Raw genomic sequence first — 14,348 nt, forward strand, 5'->3', positions numbered from 1 at the left:
ATAAAAATTGAACACAATATGTGAACTGGTAAACAGATGCCTCTGGAGGTAGCAATCAGTCACTCACAAATCACACAAAGGACACAGACTTTTTAACATAGTGCATGCCACTTTATTCAAGAGTTGGTCAATAAACTGTCATAGTAGCAATGGCTCTTAAAGACTTCTGTACAGTATTGATTGGGTTTGATTTTATAGGTTACACTTGCATGTTCACAAGGATTATAAAATATACCAAACACAGCAACATCATTCAGAGCATTCAGCAGGACAAGCCTTTTTTCAAAGTGGCGATGCAGACAGTGGTATATAATGCCCAGTAAATATACAGAGCAGACATTGTACTTTTAACCTATGTACCCTCAACTCCGCTGTTCAAACTGTAAGGCAATATATGTTTTGATTGCAATGTAGTACGGCTTTTCAAAGAGAACAGGGATCAACAAAATTTACAACATTAAATGAAGTTCAACAAAACAAGCATGTGTAACAAACAAACCAAAACGTGTGTGTGTGTGTATAAGAGTCTTGTACGACATGAACATTTTCTTGCAGCATCTAGCTCAAAACGATGGCAACGAAGCAGAAGATGCGTTTAAATACCTAACTGAAGAAAAAGACGAAGGCTGTGAAAACAGAGAAACATAAGAGCGGGTGGCTGTGAGAGGCAACAGTCGGGTATAGTCTCCCGGTTGTGGGTTATGGTGAATGCAGCCCCATTAGCCTTCTGCCTTTGCCTTCTACCCCATGCGTCACTCCAGCTTAAGCAGCTCCACATCAAAAATAAGGGTTGCGTTTGGTGGGATAACTCCGGGGTGGCCTGTTGTTCCATAAGCCATATCCGGTGTACAGGTGATTTTAGCCCTCTGGCCCAGGCTCATCTGCAGCACAGGAGAGGAGAGGCGAGGGGACAGCAGAACACACTGAGTATTTATGTGCATTTTCTTGTACTTTACGCCTACGCCCGAAAAGTCCCTTGTCACAGAACACAAAACACTTTTTGACTTGTAAATTAATACCCTATTCAAGTGTCCCTGTAAACAATAACAGTGTGACAGTTGGCAGGCAAACATAATACCAGGAACCTGAAACACAAGCAGATATTCGGAACTCAGGGCTTTTGTTTGCGTACTTTACCAAGAGGCCCGACCACAAGTAAAATATGAGAAACTGCATAGTTTATTCTCCTTTCATAACAGATCTTGGTTTCTACTCACTGCAGCTGTAAAAGACCACTTTCAAGCGGACAGCAATCAAGTCAGCTACTCAGCATTACATACACAACTGCAGAAAATAAGTAATGTCAGACTGCTGTTGCTGTTGATGCTGTGACTCCATTTGTCCTCATTCATCTGTTTTCTCTAACTGAAAACTCTGTAACTGTGTATTTTCTGTGGCTGCCATTATCATACAAGAGCTGAAGGAAGGAATGTGTTACAGCTGAACCGATCTGAACTCCAATAGCTACAGTAGAATCTGTTTTACAGCCTCCCTCTCATTGTTGCTGACCACTGCAGTGCATCTAAGCACAATTTAAAAAACAAACAACTGCAGTGGTGCACCTGTTCACTGTATGAGAGCACCTTCAGAATTGCAACTAACTGTTAGGTATGATCAATTAAAACCTGGCAGTATAAATGAATAAATGAAGTTCAATATGTACTTAGAACATGGAATGCATAAAGTACTGCTTAATACTAAAAGACAAAACAAGCAGGGCCTCAACCTTCCTCTCTTACCTGTGCTACTCCTTCTTCCCAGCCTTTAATGACCTCGCTATGTCCAATCTTGAACTTGAAGGGCTTGTTCCTGTCTCGCGAGGAGTCGAACTTTTTCCCGTTCTGCAACATACCTGCCAAAAAAGCATATGAAAACAAAATTTAGAGGCAAAATAAACTCAAAAATCAAAAGTGCATGGGCATAGTTAGCTGCTGCAATAACCAGGAATTTTTCTGGTGGGACTTCTTGGGTCTGTTTCAACTTCTCAAATGAACAGAGGAAATGTGAATCAGGAAGAACTGGCCTGGTTTAGTGGATTATTTTTAAAGTTAACTAGGCCATTGCTTAACTGTATGTAGACCACAGCGAGAGAAAGGGGTAACAAAGGCAAAGCGGGACTCAGCTCCTTCAGAACAATGACTGACCATTCAGGCATGACAGGGCTGTTGTTGCTGTGGCGGTTAAACTACTAAAGGCATGAAAACACTAAATCATTTCATTAGCCACAATCTCAATCCCTGTTCTTTTACTCTGAAAAGTCGTGAACTTTGGGAACCGTTGGCGGCCAGAAAAAAGCAACAGGAGCAACTTAATGGTGTTTGTTATTTTCTCTGCACAATCTATTGTTGTGGAACAGGAAACTTGTAACTGCAAACAAAGTTCAAATAACTGAGATTGGAGATTCAGAGATTATACAATATAATGCAATGCTGTGCATTACCAACCAATATAATAATGTGTTTTATTTCAAGTAATTAACATATTTAATATAATAAGATTTTAATAATAATAATATTTTGTCCTCCATCCTCTAGAAATACAGATTAAAAGGTTTCGTTTTTACATAAATAAATTAAATAATAAAAAAATAATAATAATGATCCGCTATCACTTTGGAGGTTGTTCTGGTACATTATTTTATCTCTATGTCATAGTGTGAATACTTGGCATTTAAAGCTGGTGTTAGCTGAAGTTTAGTTACAGTGTCTTGCTCATCCAGTCATATGAAAGTTGGTACTGTACTCCTTCTCCACTTTCATTCCCCCACTAAACTTAGAAGGTCCATCATTTCCAAGAAGTCCAGTAGCCCAGATATGAGCGGGCTGGGCCAGGTCCAGCTGCGGAGTCATCAGGTTCACACCCCCTGGTGAATACCACCTGCTGCAGGGCATTCGAGTAGCAGAAACACAAAACCTTCTTGCAGAAAAGTCGTTTGAGTTTCTAGCAGCAGTTGGCTGCACACTGAAGAAAAACCCTGACACAGAAAATGCATTTCAGCTAAACTGAAATGCATTTTTACAGCAGTGCATACTCCTGCAGGTTGGGGCTGTCTCTGTGCAGTTTGCATGTCCTCCCTAAGCCTATGTGGGTTTCCTCTGTGTGCTTCGGTTTCCCCCCACATATGACAAACCTGTTTGTTAGATTAATCAGAGATTACCTGTCTATCTCAGCCATGTGATAGAGCGTTCAGGATGAACCCCAATTCATTGCCCTGCATCTGTTGTAACTGGTTTCAGTTCACTCCAAACTCAAAGATGGAAAAAAAAAATACTGGTGGCTGCCAGTGCTACCCCTCAGCTTCCTAGTGGGTATCAATTTGTTTGGTAGTGTATAAATAGTATCAATTTCAAAATCGTACGTCACCTTTTTCTCAACTCATCACATTCACAAGATTTTCAGAAAACTTGACCTCTGACCTAGAGGTCACTGAGATTTGAAGTCGTCTGATATTTATAGTAGATGCAACCACCGTATCAAAATCCTGCAATTCCTCTGTGACAGGAATGATAGACCGAACCACATATTTCACTCTTTACACACTTCTTTATTCCGGATGTCGCTTCTTAGACACAGCCGGAGCTTAGCTGACAGCCACACACAACAACAACAACAAACCCCAACCTCAGGTCCCGGCACGTTTAATATAGGGGAGGCGTGATGAGCTGATCGAGCTCAGGTGTGTCAGCCTCCCCCACAGCCGTGCCACGAACCACGCCCCGCCACAGCTTCATTCTGGAGTTATCCCAGTCACAAGATTTTAAGAAAACTTAACCTCTGACCTTGGCCCTGAGGTCGAGGTTCAACCAGCCCTGAAATTTTTATTAGATGCACCGATGCTCCTCCATTGAGTCGTTCTCAAGTTATCGCATTGACAAACTTCTGTGTTCACGCCGCCCACCCACCCAGTGGGGTGACGACAATACCCCACCGTGTTTTTACGGCTGATGTGTAAAAAATCGATGGACTGTGACACAACAGAACGCAGACACAACAAACACACTCATGCTCAGTGTGTCCTTCCTGGCCGGGAGGGCCATCCCAATGGAAAGTGGGCCGGCCTCTGGTGCTGGCCCCCCGCCCTCCGTTGTAAAGTGAAAATTTACAAAAACAAGGCAGAGGCTCAATCAATACACATCCTCAAAATATCATCAATATATCAGTCGGGCTCCAGTCTGGACACAGATAGCTCATTTCACACAGGCAGCTAGGTGTCTGCCCCTGCCAGACCACACCCTTCACCAGGGGTGGCCAGCATGGGACCAGGCTAAACGAGGACCAGGCCGTGGACTATGAATTGCAACACATTGGACCCTGTGTTAATATTCTATAATAATCTGTTTCCTGAAGATCACAGAGATAGCCATAGCAAAATCCCAAACTGCTAACTAAACCACACTCGTATCACTGCTCTATTATCACTATTTGTACAGCCGAGCATGGGTGAGGTCTTTGCAAAAATACAGCCAAGCCTGTCCCTTCTGAGGTTGGCTCCTAGGCTCTCCTTGTGAGAAGCTTACACTTGGTAGTGGCTAGCTATCGCTGTAAAAAGCCATTCCACACAGGGGTGGAGCTATTTTTACTTTGTTTACCTTATCCTGTCTTAGCCCCTGTCTAGGATGGCTGCCAACACAGCAAGCCCCTTGGCTCAAATGTGGATGAAATGAGATGTGTGTAAAGCTATCTGAGTATGTGACTTACATGTCTGCTGTGTTTCACACCTGCAGGCACAGACATCTTAATAACAAGAGTCTTCATCATTCTTCATTTCTATAGCCAAGCAACTGGGATAGGGCATATGAGTAAAGTTGACACCGGAGCCTGAAAGTAATCCTCAGCCATGACTTAAAAGTTACTCTAATACTATCATTAAGTGCAAAAAGAGCTTTTTTCTAACTAGATATGGAGTGTCCTAGATCTTTAGTGGAGCCTAGTAGTTCACTTGATAAATAATAATGTGCTCGAATATCACTTTTCCTCCAGTCTTGCCTGCCAAGTAGGTGCTGCATAGATATTCGATCCATGTTCATAACACAAGTTGCAAAAAGCCTGTGAAGCACTCAGACAACCCAATAGTCAATGATTTTCAGCAGAAGCCTTTCTACTAATCTTGGAGCCTCCCATTGTTTGCTCAACTATATGAACAACCACTCTCCCATGGAGGAAGACTTTGGCATCTTCTGACACACAGCTTGATCTATTTCTGGGTCAAACACGTAGAACCGCGAGGTCTCAGTTTCTGTCTGTTTTATGCTAAAGTCTGGAGGACAAACATGGTAAGGTATGATGTCCACATTTAGGAATGACATCACATGCAGCACGAGCTTCATGTCAAAAGAGGCTACAATGCCATTCATCTTCGTAGCTTAGTGCCATACTTCATCAAACTTAAAACCGCATGAGCTACTTTTGTTGTCTCATGTTGACTGACATCAGATCTGCTTTAATTTTCCTCTTGCAGCAAAATGAGCTTCAGACTGCAGGACTGCAGCTGACAGAGCTGCCACTCTGTGAGCAGACTTGCAGTCAGCCATGAGAGAAACAAGAATGCAAGACAGGATAAATTATTGGAGGCCTGAGCCATCAACGACCACTCGGCTAATTTGGGTGGCTACAACTTTCACCAGAGTGAGAAGAAGGTCGCTCGCATATCTGAGCGTCTGTGTGCTTCTGGCATGTGTGCATCTGCATATTCAAAATCCCAGAGGTGAAAGTGAGAGTCAAAAATTGCACAGCATTAAGAGAATGCGTGAGAAAGCCTCTCCAGCAGAGTGGCTTCATATCCCAATATGTATTGGGAAATCACTCTCTCTCCTTACTCTTACTGTTTGCCTTTGCTATCTGGAAAACACCAGGGGAGGGTGGAGTGGAGTTGAGGGTACAGTCTGTGTTTTTGCACCGAGAGCCAGCTGACTTATGTTACAAATCCACACCAACCTGTATTACAAACATTATCTTTTTTTCAGAGTGTCAGCTAATCTTGTCGTGTAGCTTTTAATTAAAACACTTGTCCTCTGGGGCACTGAAACTGTGAAGTATAATCTTAAAACTTCCCTGCCTCAGTTTCTTACAAATCCCTTGATAACTACCTGAAACTAGTTGAACCGATGTATCAAATTTAACTGGGTTAACATAATAACAGTTCAGCAAGGAATTAAAAAAAACCTCCTCCCTCACTATAGGATCGGAGACTTGTTTATGAGTCCATAAAAACCTTGATGTGAGGAACACATTATATCAATTCTGCAGATTACAACACAAATACTCCCAGATTATCTACATAAACCACATTCTTAGCCAATTTCATGTGTTCATCACCAAGTTCAGCTCTACCCTTAAATATATTTTGCAAATGCACTTCCTGCATTTATACAAAACTGTATTTATAGCTCTTTGGGCGTTCCTTTATTGAAGCCTCAGTTTGGCTCAACTATGTATTTTTGAGTTGTATTCCAATAAGTATAAGCATCTTATGAGTAAGTTAGCGTAAATCGAAACAAAAAGACAAACAAAAGATGGGGAGTACAGTACCTCAATGAAATAGGTGACGAATGTAACAAAAAGAAGAGTACCCATGCTAATTGTTGGGGGTGGCTATGGATCAAGTGGTAGAGCTGGCTGTCCATCACCAGCTCCTACAGTCCAAGTGTCAAAGTATCCTTGGGCAAAATACAGAACTCTGAGTTTCCCCTGATGCATTCATGGAAGCGTGAATGTGTAGTAAAGTGGTTAGGTATGGATAAAAGCAATGGATGCATATGTGATTAGGATGAGATTTGTAATAGAAAGTGCTTTGAGTGCTCAAATTGAGTAGAGAGGCACCATGTAATTCCCAGTCGATTTACCATTTGTAGATTTTGCAGACAGGATTCTTTACATTTGTCCCTCTTATAAATAAAAAAATGCAACAGGTAACAACACGGAGAAAGGAAATAAAGCAGAAAAAGGAAAAGCTTTTTTATATGTGCAATCCAGCAGAGGTGGTGCGGTCTTGATGGAGTTTAAAACTTAAAGGGGACCTATTGTGCTCATTTTCATCCCCTATGTTTAATTCTTGCTCACAGCGAGAGAAGGTCTGCATTATTTGCAGATCTAAATTATTCTTACTTTAAGATTAGAAATACTTTATTTGTCCTAGTATTGGGAAGCTCTTTATATAATCCTGGGTTTTGATGCATTACCTAAACGTCAACAACCTCACCAGAACCCAAAGTTTAGACACCTTTAAATCCCAAAACTCTGATGCACGATTCGAATGAAACAAGGGACCAGAACTGGGCAAATTCTACCATTCTTGGCATGGACATGAGACTGGCCGCTCAGCCTCCAGTGTGTCCGATTACGAGTTTCACGCATAGAGCAGTGCAACAGGACCAGGCAAATGAATAAATTTTTAATTAATTTTTGGCTTTCAATATTGTAACAATATATCCATCCACCCATGTTCATAACTGCGTATTCAACAGTAGAGGGGAGCAGAGACACCAAGTGTCAATCAAACCCTTACTCTAGAATGCTATGTGGCACATCTCAAGAGCCTAGCTTCACAATTTGAGACGTATAAATTAAGATTACATTCGCCTGACATATGAAGGATCCCCAGTTCCAGACACAAACCCAGCCTCGAGGGATCACCAGCTAGTCTACTTACAGGGCCAGACTGAAGCAGATATATGGAAGGGTTGCATCAAACATGCAGATCCATCCACTAGGCGACTCAATGGAAATAAGGCAGCAGCCAAAAAAATGGGATACCTGAAATTAGGCTTAAAGGCAAATCCAACTTTCCCCAGAAGAGTTTACAGCACAACATCCTAGTATAAGGTACAGTATAGGGCATAGTTGTTGTGGATCGTTTTGTCTCTAATGACACACACACACACACACACACACACACACTAGTCAAACAAAGCTGCAATTTTCACATAAGGTTAAACACTATGCATAGGTCAATCAAGATATACAGCCAGTATTACAATAGATTAGGAAAATCACATTAACCCATTTCAAATGATGAAAATGAAGTCCCAAAGCTACAAGATGGAACTACATGGACGTGTACGTTCAATAAAAATAAATAAATACTTACAAACTCGAAACCAACCCTCTTTACTACACAGACCATAGCCAGAGTGTGTACAATTGCATTTATAACCACATAATAACCATGTGATACTCAGACAGTCAACAGACGAGATGCCAGCGAGGTTTATTTACTTTCTGTCTGACCTAGTTGTGTGGTCTGCTAACCCGAGGCCATAGAGCAACCCAAATTCATTTCCCAAAAGTCTCAGCGTCTTATTGTCCCACCTAAAAACTTGGCAATCTGACAAGACACAAACAGGAAAAACATGCCCATTTGAATGAATATGTGCATGTCAGCACACCCTAAAACAAAAACAAAAGAAAAAACAGTATTTTCTGGTTCTGTCGGCAACTTGCAAGTGTAACCAACACTCAGTTACACAATGTTACGAGCATTTTGCGTATTTTGAAAGCTTGGTGTGTTGTGCACATATTTCCCCCTATGGACTCCAAGACAGAAAAAAATGCAGAGAATGAAAAAAAGGGGGGGGGGGGGGGGGAGAGAGAAGAAAGAGAAAGGAAGTTACCTATGTAATGAACAACACATGTTTGGCCTTTCTTTGGAAATGTTCTTCCTGTTAATGAAAGAGAGAAAAAACAAGTGTTAGTGTGTGTGCAAGGTTCAGTCTGGTGGGGTGCTGATGCCAGTACTGCTGCACCCTCTTTACACTTTCGGACATACTAAAGTGAGATATGCATCTGTCATCCTCATGCTGTAACTTTAGCCTGCAGGCATTTTTTTTCCTACATAGTAATAGAAATAGTAGAGTAATTAGCTATCAGATGCACTTTAATTTAGCAGTGCCTATAAGGACACTGTAGTCTGCCTTACCCAGCCCTAGATTTGGTGTCTTTCACTCTTGAGCTGACTGACTGCTTACACATGAGTAACTCTTCAAATGTTTCCCTACGTGCCTATGTGCTAATGCTCAATTTTAAAACACCGGACGGAGTTTGACTTCACAGGATAGAGAGTTCTAGAAAGATGCCGTGCAGGCGTCAGTGATTTTAAACTGTAAAAGAAGAAACTAAACTAAAATCAAAACAGGGTAAAGCCGCAGCATACTACCGTTAATTGCTAAATATCTACTGGATATATTCAGTCGCGTCGCACACATCTTAATATTAATCTTGACAAAAAAAAAAGTAAATATTTAAAAATATCTGAATGGCATTCCGGGGAACTACCGTGCCCCGACAACACCAGCACCACCAACCCTCATCAAAGCACACATAGGCGAATAAATCCGCTTACCATCACCGGGAGATATCGTCTCGACCTCCACGCCCATGGTTGTGCTGCTTCAAATATTAGCTATAAAGCATACAGCCGACAAAGCTTTTTTTTCTTAGAGCCAGTTCTACCCTTTTGCAGCTACAAGTCGGGCTTTAGCGACAGAAACCAGGCATTCACCCACCCGCGGTAGCTACAGCCAACCGTGAGACAGCCAAGATATTTTCCACTTCGCAGGGAGGCAGCGTAGAGATCTACAACCCCACTACGTACGTCGTCTTCAGCCCTGCAGACCCCTGGAGGTGAAATAAAGCTCGAGTGTCTAATGTCAGTTGAATTTTCATTTTCTGGTTTGTCATAGTCTTTATTAAGTTTATCAAGTCCCTCTAAGTAAGCCAATTGTTTTTTATTAATTCGGGCTATATAAAACTAGAGCGCTTGTTAAAAGTGAACTACGTCTCCCACAATGCACCGAAACTGTCGAGTAGTTTTGCTTCCGTGTCATTTACTAAGAAACGTTGGAGGCGATTTTTAACCGGTAAAACGTGAGTTTGCTGACATGAGAGTTAATGTTCACTGTTTTATACGAGCTCCTTGGAACGTGTTTTTAGTTTTGTAAGGTATGCTGAGCTTTAAAACTCATGTTTGTGTCGAATCTAGCTTTAATTATCTGTTTGCGCGATATATTTTTTAAAGGGAAGCAGCAAGTTAATCTCGCTAGTGATTTCCAATGTTTATTAATTGAATTAATGAGCATTTCTCCTTTTCGTGGTTTGTGTCTACGCGTTTTAAGCTGATGTGCAGTAATCAATCCACACAGTAAATCTGTTTTCTGAAGAATCTGATTGTGTTTAATGTGCTCCAGTGTTAAAATGGTGTTTACAGTTTAAGTCTGTTACAGTTTTCTTTCTCTGATGACGTGTATTTGAAGACTTAATGTACTTTTTGTAATCATGTCAGAGTCTAAAAAGACAAATACTTTAATGAGACACTCTTATTCAACACATACTAATGTTAATACCCTTAGGTCCTAAAGGGCCTGTGTGTTGTTAAGGTCATCAGGCGTAAGCAGCTATAGGTGTTCGTCACCACTGCCTCAGGCACAGAGGGATTAAAGCATGTACTTGGAAGGAGACACAAGAGAGGCTTTTGCTATTCTTAATCTGCATAGGTAGCAATAGCCACTCGTCGTCAAGACCCATTTAGAAGACATACAGGACTCTATTATCAATGTTAACGCTGTGACTCTTTTGTTTTCTTTTTCTCTTTGGATAAGCTTCTTCATACCTGCCAGGATGGATCTTGGTAAGGCAAAGCTGCTCAGGACAGGTCTCAACACACTGCACCAAGCCATCCACCCTGTGCATGGGATTGCTTGGACAGATGGCAAGCAAGTCTGCCTAACATCTCTCTACTTTATCAACGGCGACGTGAAGTTTGGCGACACAAATGTCATCGGGCAGTTTGAGCATGTCTTCGGACTCTTCTGGGGCCCCCTGTGCTGCTCTGATTCTCCCGCCTTGCTGGCTGTGCAGCACAAGAAGCATGTTACCGTGTGGCAACTGCAGCTCAGTGCTCTTGAACAGAACAAGCTGCTGTGCACGCAGACCTGTGAGATGAGCGAGCCTTTCCCCTTGCTTTCACAAGGCTGCGTTTGGCACCCTAAACTGGACATTCTTGCTGTGCTGACTAAGAGAGACACCTCTGTGCTGTTTTCTGTCAGGGTGGACAACAGAAGAATCAAAGCAGATATCAAAGGTAGTGGACTCATCCACTGTGCATGCTGGACTAAGGATGGCACACGCCTGGTGGTGGCTATAGGCAGTGCCCTTCACTCCTACATCTGGAATGACATCCAAAAGAGTCTGGTGGCCTGTTCCTTCTGTCCCATCTTTGACGTGGGAGGCTATATCTGTGCCATTGAGGCCACCGGGGAAGCTCAAGTAGCTGTGGCTACGGAGCTGCCGCTGGATAAATTATGTGGGTTAAATTCTGGCATAGCGTTCGACTTACCAGCAGAGACAGAGGCCCTGCACGGCCATGGCTCTCACATGTCAGATGATGACAGCCTTCTGGATTCGAGGAGAAGATCCTTCGAATCGGAAAGGTCCTACATCCCTAGCTCAGGTCCTCTTGATATTACCCATCTTCTGGCGAGACACCGTCGCTCTGACCCCAGCCCCCTTATCCATTTGCGTCGCAGGGACACTGTAACAGGCTCCGGGCAGGACTCCTCGCACCTCATTCTGGTTACCTATGAGCGAAAGGTCACCACCACTCGTAAAGTCAGCATTCCAGGGATTTTGGTCCCAGACATTGTGGCTTTTGATCCCCGTGGTTCCACAGTTGCTGTTGCATCAAACACATGCAACATGGTTCTTGTGTACTGCATCACAGCCTCCACGATGCCAAACATACAGCAGATCTCTCTGCAGCAGAACGAGAGACCCAAAGGAGTCTGTTTCCTCAGCGATAAGATTTTACTGTTGATGGTGGGTCGCCAGAAGTCCAACGACCCCGCCTTCCTCCCATCTGCTAACACTGACAAATATATTCTTCATCTCATAGCCAAAGAGTTGATCTACGATGGAGAGTCGCCTATGTCTCCTATCATACCATCCTCCTCTGCTCAGAGCCATGAGTCCACCTCTAATTTCTGCACAGGGATTAGGAGGCACTCAGAGCACCTGTCAAAGGATGACAGAGAGCGCCCAGGGATAAAAGACTTGATACTGCCTGGAAGGGGGGTAGTTTGCTCACCGGGGAACAGGCGGAGATTGGTCGAGGAGGTGAGAAGCAGCGAGCACAGCCCCATCACCAGCTCTGTGGACTTATCAGACAGAGCCCCGTCCAGTGCCTCTTCAGTTACAGTGGAAAACTTTGACATGGACCATGTCAGCCGCATGGCCAGCCTGGCGGTGGCCGGACAGGTCAGCAGAGATTCCAGCCGAGCCAGTTCTCCTCGCTTCGAACCATCTGACAAGATGCACACAGAGCCGAAGCTGCCTATGCCTGAAAAGACTCCCGGCAAGGCCAAGGAGCGCGCGCTGGAGCAGCTCGTTCACAACATGGAAAGACTTTTTACACGCTTTGCAGAAGTGCAGCAGTGCCTGACAGAAATCAGAGATTACACTCAGAATGGCAAAAAGGCCCCAAGTGTCTACCCTAATGCCAGCGAACCCCCGTATGTCAATGTCACATGCCAGGTACAGTTTTACGTGTTATGTTTGATACCCTATTATATATATATATATATATATATATATATATATATATATATATATAAGTTATATAAGTTAAGTAAGTTAAATAAGAATATTGCATTTTTTAACATAATAATAGCCACGAGCATGTCTCTTTCCATCACATTTCCTTTCTTTGTGCTCACGCAGAAGCAGTTGTCAGAAAATGTTTTTATTGACGAGCGGAGGCCGGTGCTGCTGTGCGACGGGAAACTGTGTCTGCGTGCGCTCCAAGACCTCTTCAACCTTACCATCGTGGAGATGATGTATGGTATGTTCACAAAATTGGATTTGGCATCAGTAGGTCAACAGTAACAAAGTATAGCAAATAGCACGTGTCCTCTGCTACTTGTTTTCTGTTGTTTGTGCATTTTAAGTGGCATTTCCCTTAATGTAAAGCAGTACCTAAGCTGCCTTTGTGCAAAAGCCTCATCTGTTGTTTTTCATGTGCGATTAACCGTGTTGTGACACAGGGTGTAAAGGGTTAATTAACTAAAATCACTCTGAGGAAATTTCTTCTGGTCCTCAAGTGGGGTCAACTGCAAGTCATTGACTAAATGTTAAGATCTGTATGCTCTTGCTGGCTTTATTCACCATGAAGGCATCCCCCTCAGATTGCTCTGTACTTTATAAGAAACCTTATTTATTGCAGTCAGTTGTAATTTCAGGCAGCTTGTGGTGGCATTGTTCTTCCGATAGCGTGCGTGAGCTATAATTGGAAGTGATTAAAAGCCTAAGTCAGATTATAAGGTCTTAAACAAAAGCAGCTTACTACCATTTAATGTGCATAGTGTTTTGTTGCTGCTGTAGCAAAGACTGGCTTTCCTAAACTGAGACCACCAAAATGTAGGTCGCACAAACTACAGTTTCTAAACTACACTGACATTTAGAAAACCATACTAAGTCAAAAAGTCCTAATTGTCGTTTTGTTTTTGTTTTTCTCCAGGACCGTTGTGGGTTGTACTTGTGGCAGATGCAGATGGCTTTGTCCCTCTGACATTTAAGCCTAAGGAGGAGCTCACGGTGCGGAACGGGAAGCGGAAATCAACCCTGCGGACTCCCGGGAGTCCAGAGAACTCTTGCCCATCCAGTCCAGCCCCCAGCCAAAGCCCCAACACAACCACAGAGGCCTCCGTGTAGCCACTCCTAACGCACAGTTCAATATATGGACTCACAAAACAATGTCCCTCTGTTATCATGATGTATTCGACTGTCAAATGGACCGCAGCTGTATGACAAAATTACTCTTGTGTGTGTTGAAATGACAGCCGTTTGACAAGAGATGCTCATTGCACTCCATGCATTGTTTACATTTTCTTCTTTTAAAAAAACAAAACCTGTGCAGTTCATGTTTTTGCTGAAGCAGGACGTGCTGATTAGCAGTCCAGCAACAGCGGCGAGTACGTTTTAGATATGTTTGGGACATGTTTCTGATTGTTCTGACGTCTTATATGAACAAATGGAGGCTAATGTTGTTGTTTTTTTTTTGAAGCAGAAGTAGATGTATGAAATTCAGGTTTTACACTTAAAATGTCAAGTTTAGCACTTTAACATCTCAAATGTTCTGTCTACGAGAGACCCAAAGGATTTTCCATCCTGCTAGAATTTTAACACGTTCAGGAAAACCCATGTGACCACTAGAGGGGGCAACAGTCAACAGTAACTTTTCTCTCATGGTCATACCCTGCTGTTAGGACCGCTGTGGTTTGTTTTGAATGTCCAAAGAAAGGAATGCTTGGGGAGCTTTCTGAAAATTAAATTTGTATATGTAGTGCTTCCTCGTCTGTTAT

General features: G+C 42.8%; 2 protein-coding genes across 5 annotated transcripts; one reads left to right on the top strand and one right to left on the bottom strand.

The window, feature by feature from the left end:
• Positions 1 to 89: 89 nt before the first annotated feature.
• On the bottom strand, positions 90 to 9,559 carry fkbp1b (FKBP prolyl isomerase 1B). Its single transcript, XM_085431396.1, has 4 exons — positions 9,338 to 9,559; positions 8,610 to 8,657; positions 1,740 to 1,852; positions 90 to 881 (listed from the first exon to the last, which is right to left on the bottom strand). The coding sequence occupies exons 1-4, from the start codon at positions 9,372 to 9,374 to the stop codon at positions 753 to 755; spliced, it is 327 nt and encodes a 108-aa protein (XP_085287522.1). The 5' UTR covers positions 9,375 to 9,559; the 3' UTR covers positions 90 to 752.
• A 25-nt stretch (positions 9,560 to 9,584) lies between these two features.
• wdcp (WD repeat and coiled coil containing) lies at positions 9,585 to 14,329 on the top strand. 4 transcript variants are annotated; one of them, XM_085431394.1, is made up of 4 exons: positions 9,585 to 9,643; positions 10,593 to 12,522; positions 12,709 to 12,829; positions 13,505 to 14,329. In XM_085431394.1, the coding sequence occupies exons 2-4, from the start codon at positions 10,612 to 10,614 to the stop codon at positions 13,696 to 13,698; spliced, it is 2,226 nt and encodes a 741-aa protein (XP_085287520.1). In that variant the 5' UTR covers positions 9,585 to 9,643; positions 10,593 to 10,611; the 3' UTR covers positions 13,699 to 14,329. The 4 variants fall into 4 exon arrangements, with proteins under 4 accessions (XP_085287520.1, XP_085287517.1, XP_085287518.1 ...); XM_085431391.1 differs by lacking the exon at positions 9,585 to 9,643 and adding an exon at positions 9,769 to 9,936; XM_085431392.1 differs by lacking the exon at positions 9,585 to 9,643 and adding an exon at positions 9,769 to 9,861.
• The last annotated feature ends 19 nt before the right edge of the window (positions 14,330 to 14,348 follow it).

The sequence above is a fragment of the Copadichromis virginalis genome, linkage group LG15, assembly GCF_057382275.1.
Source record: "Copadichromis virginalis isolate Kocher_CV1m ecotype Utaka linkage group LG15, C_Virginalis_male_GT1.1, whole genome shotgun sequence".
Classification (NCBI taxonomy): domain Eukaryota; kingdom Metazoa; phylum Chordata; class Actinopteri; order Cichliformes; family Cichlidae; genus Copadichromis; species Copadichromis virginalis.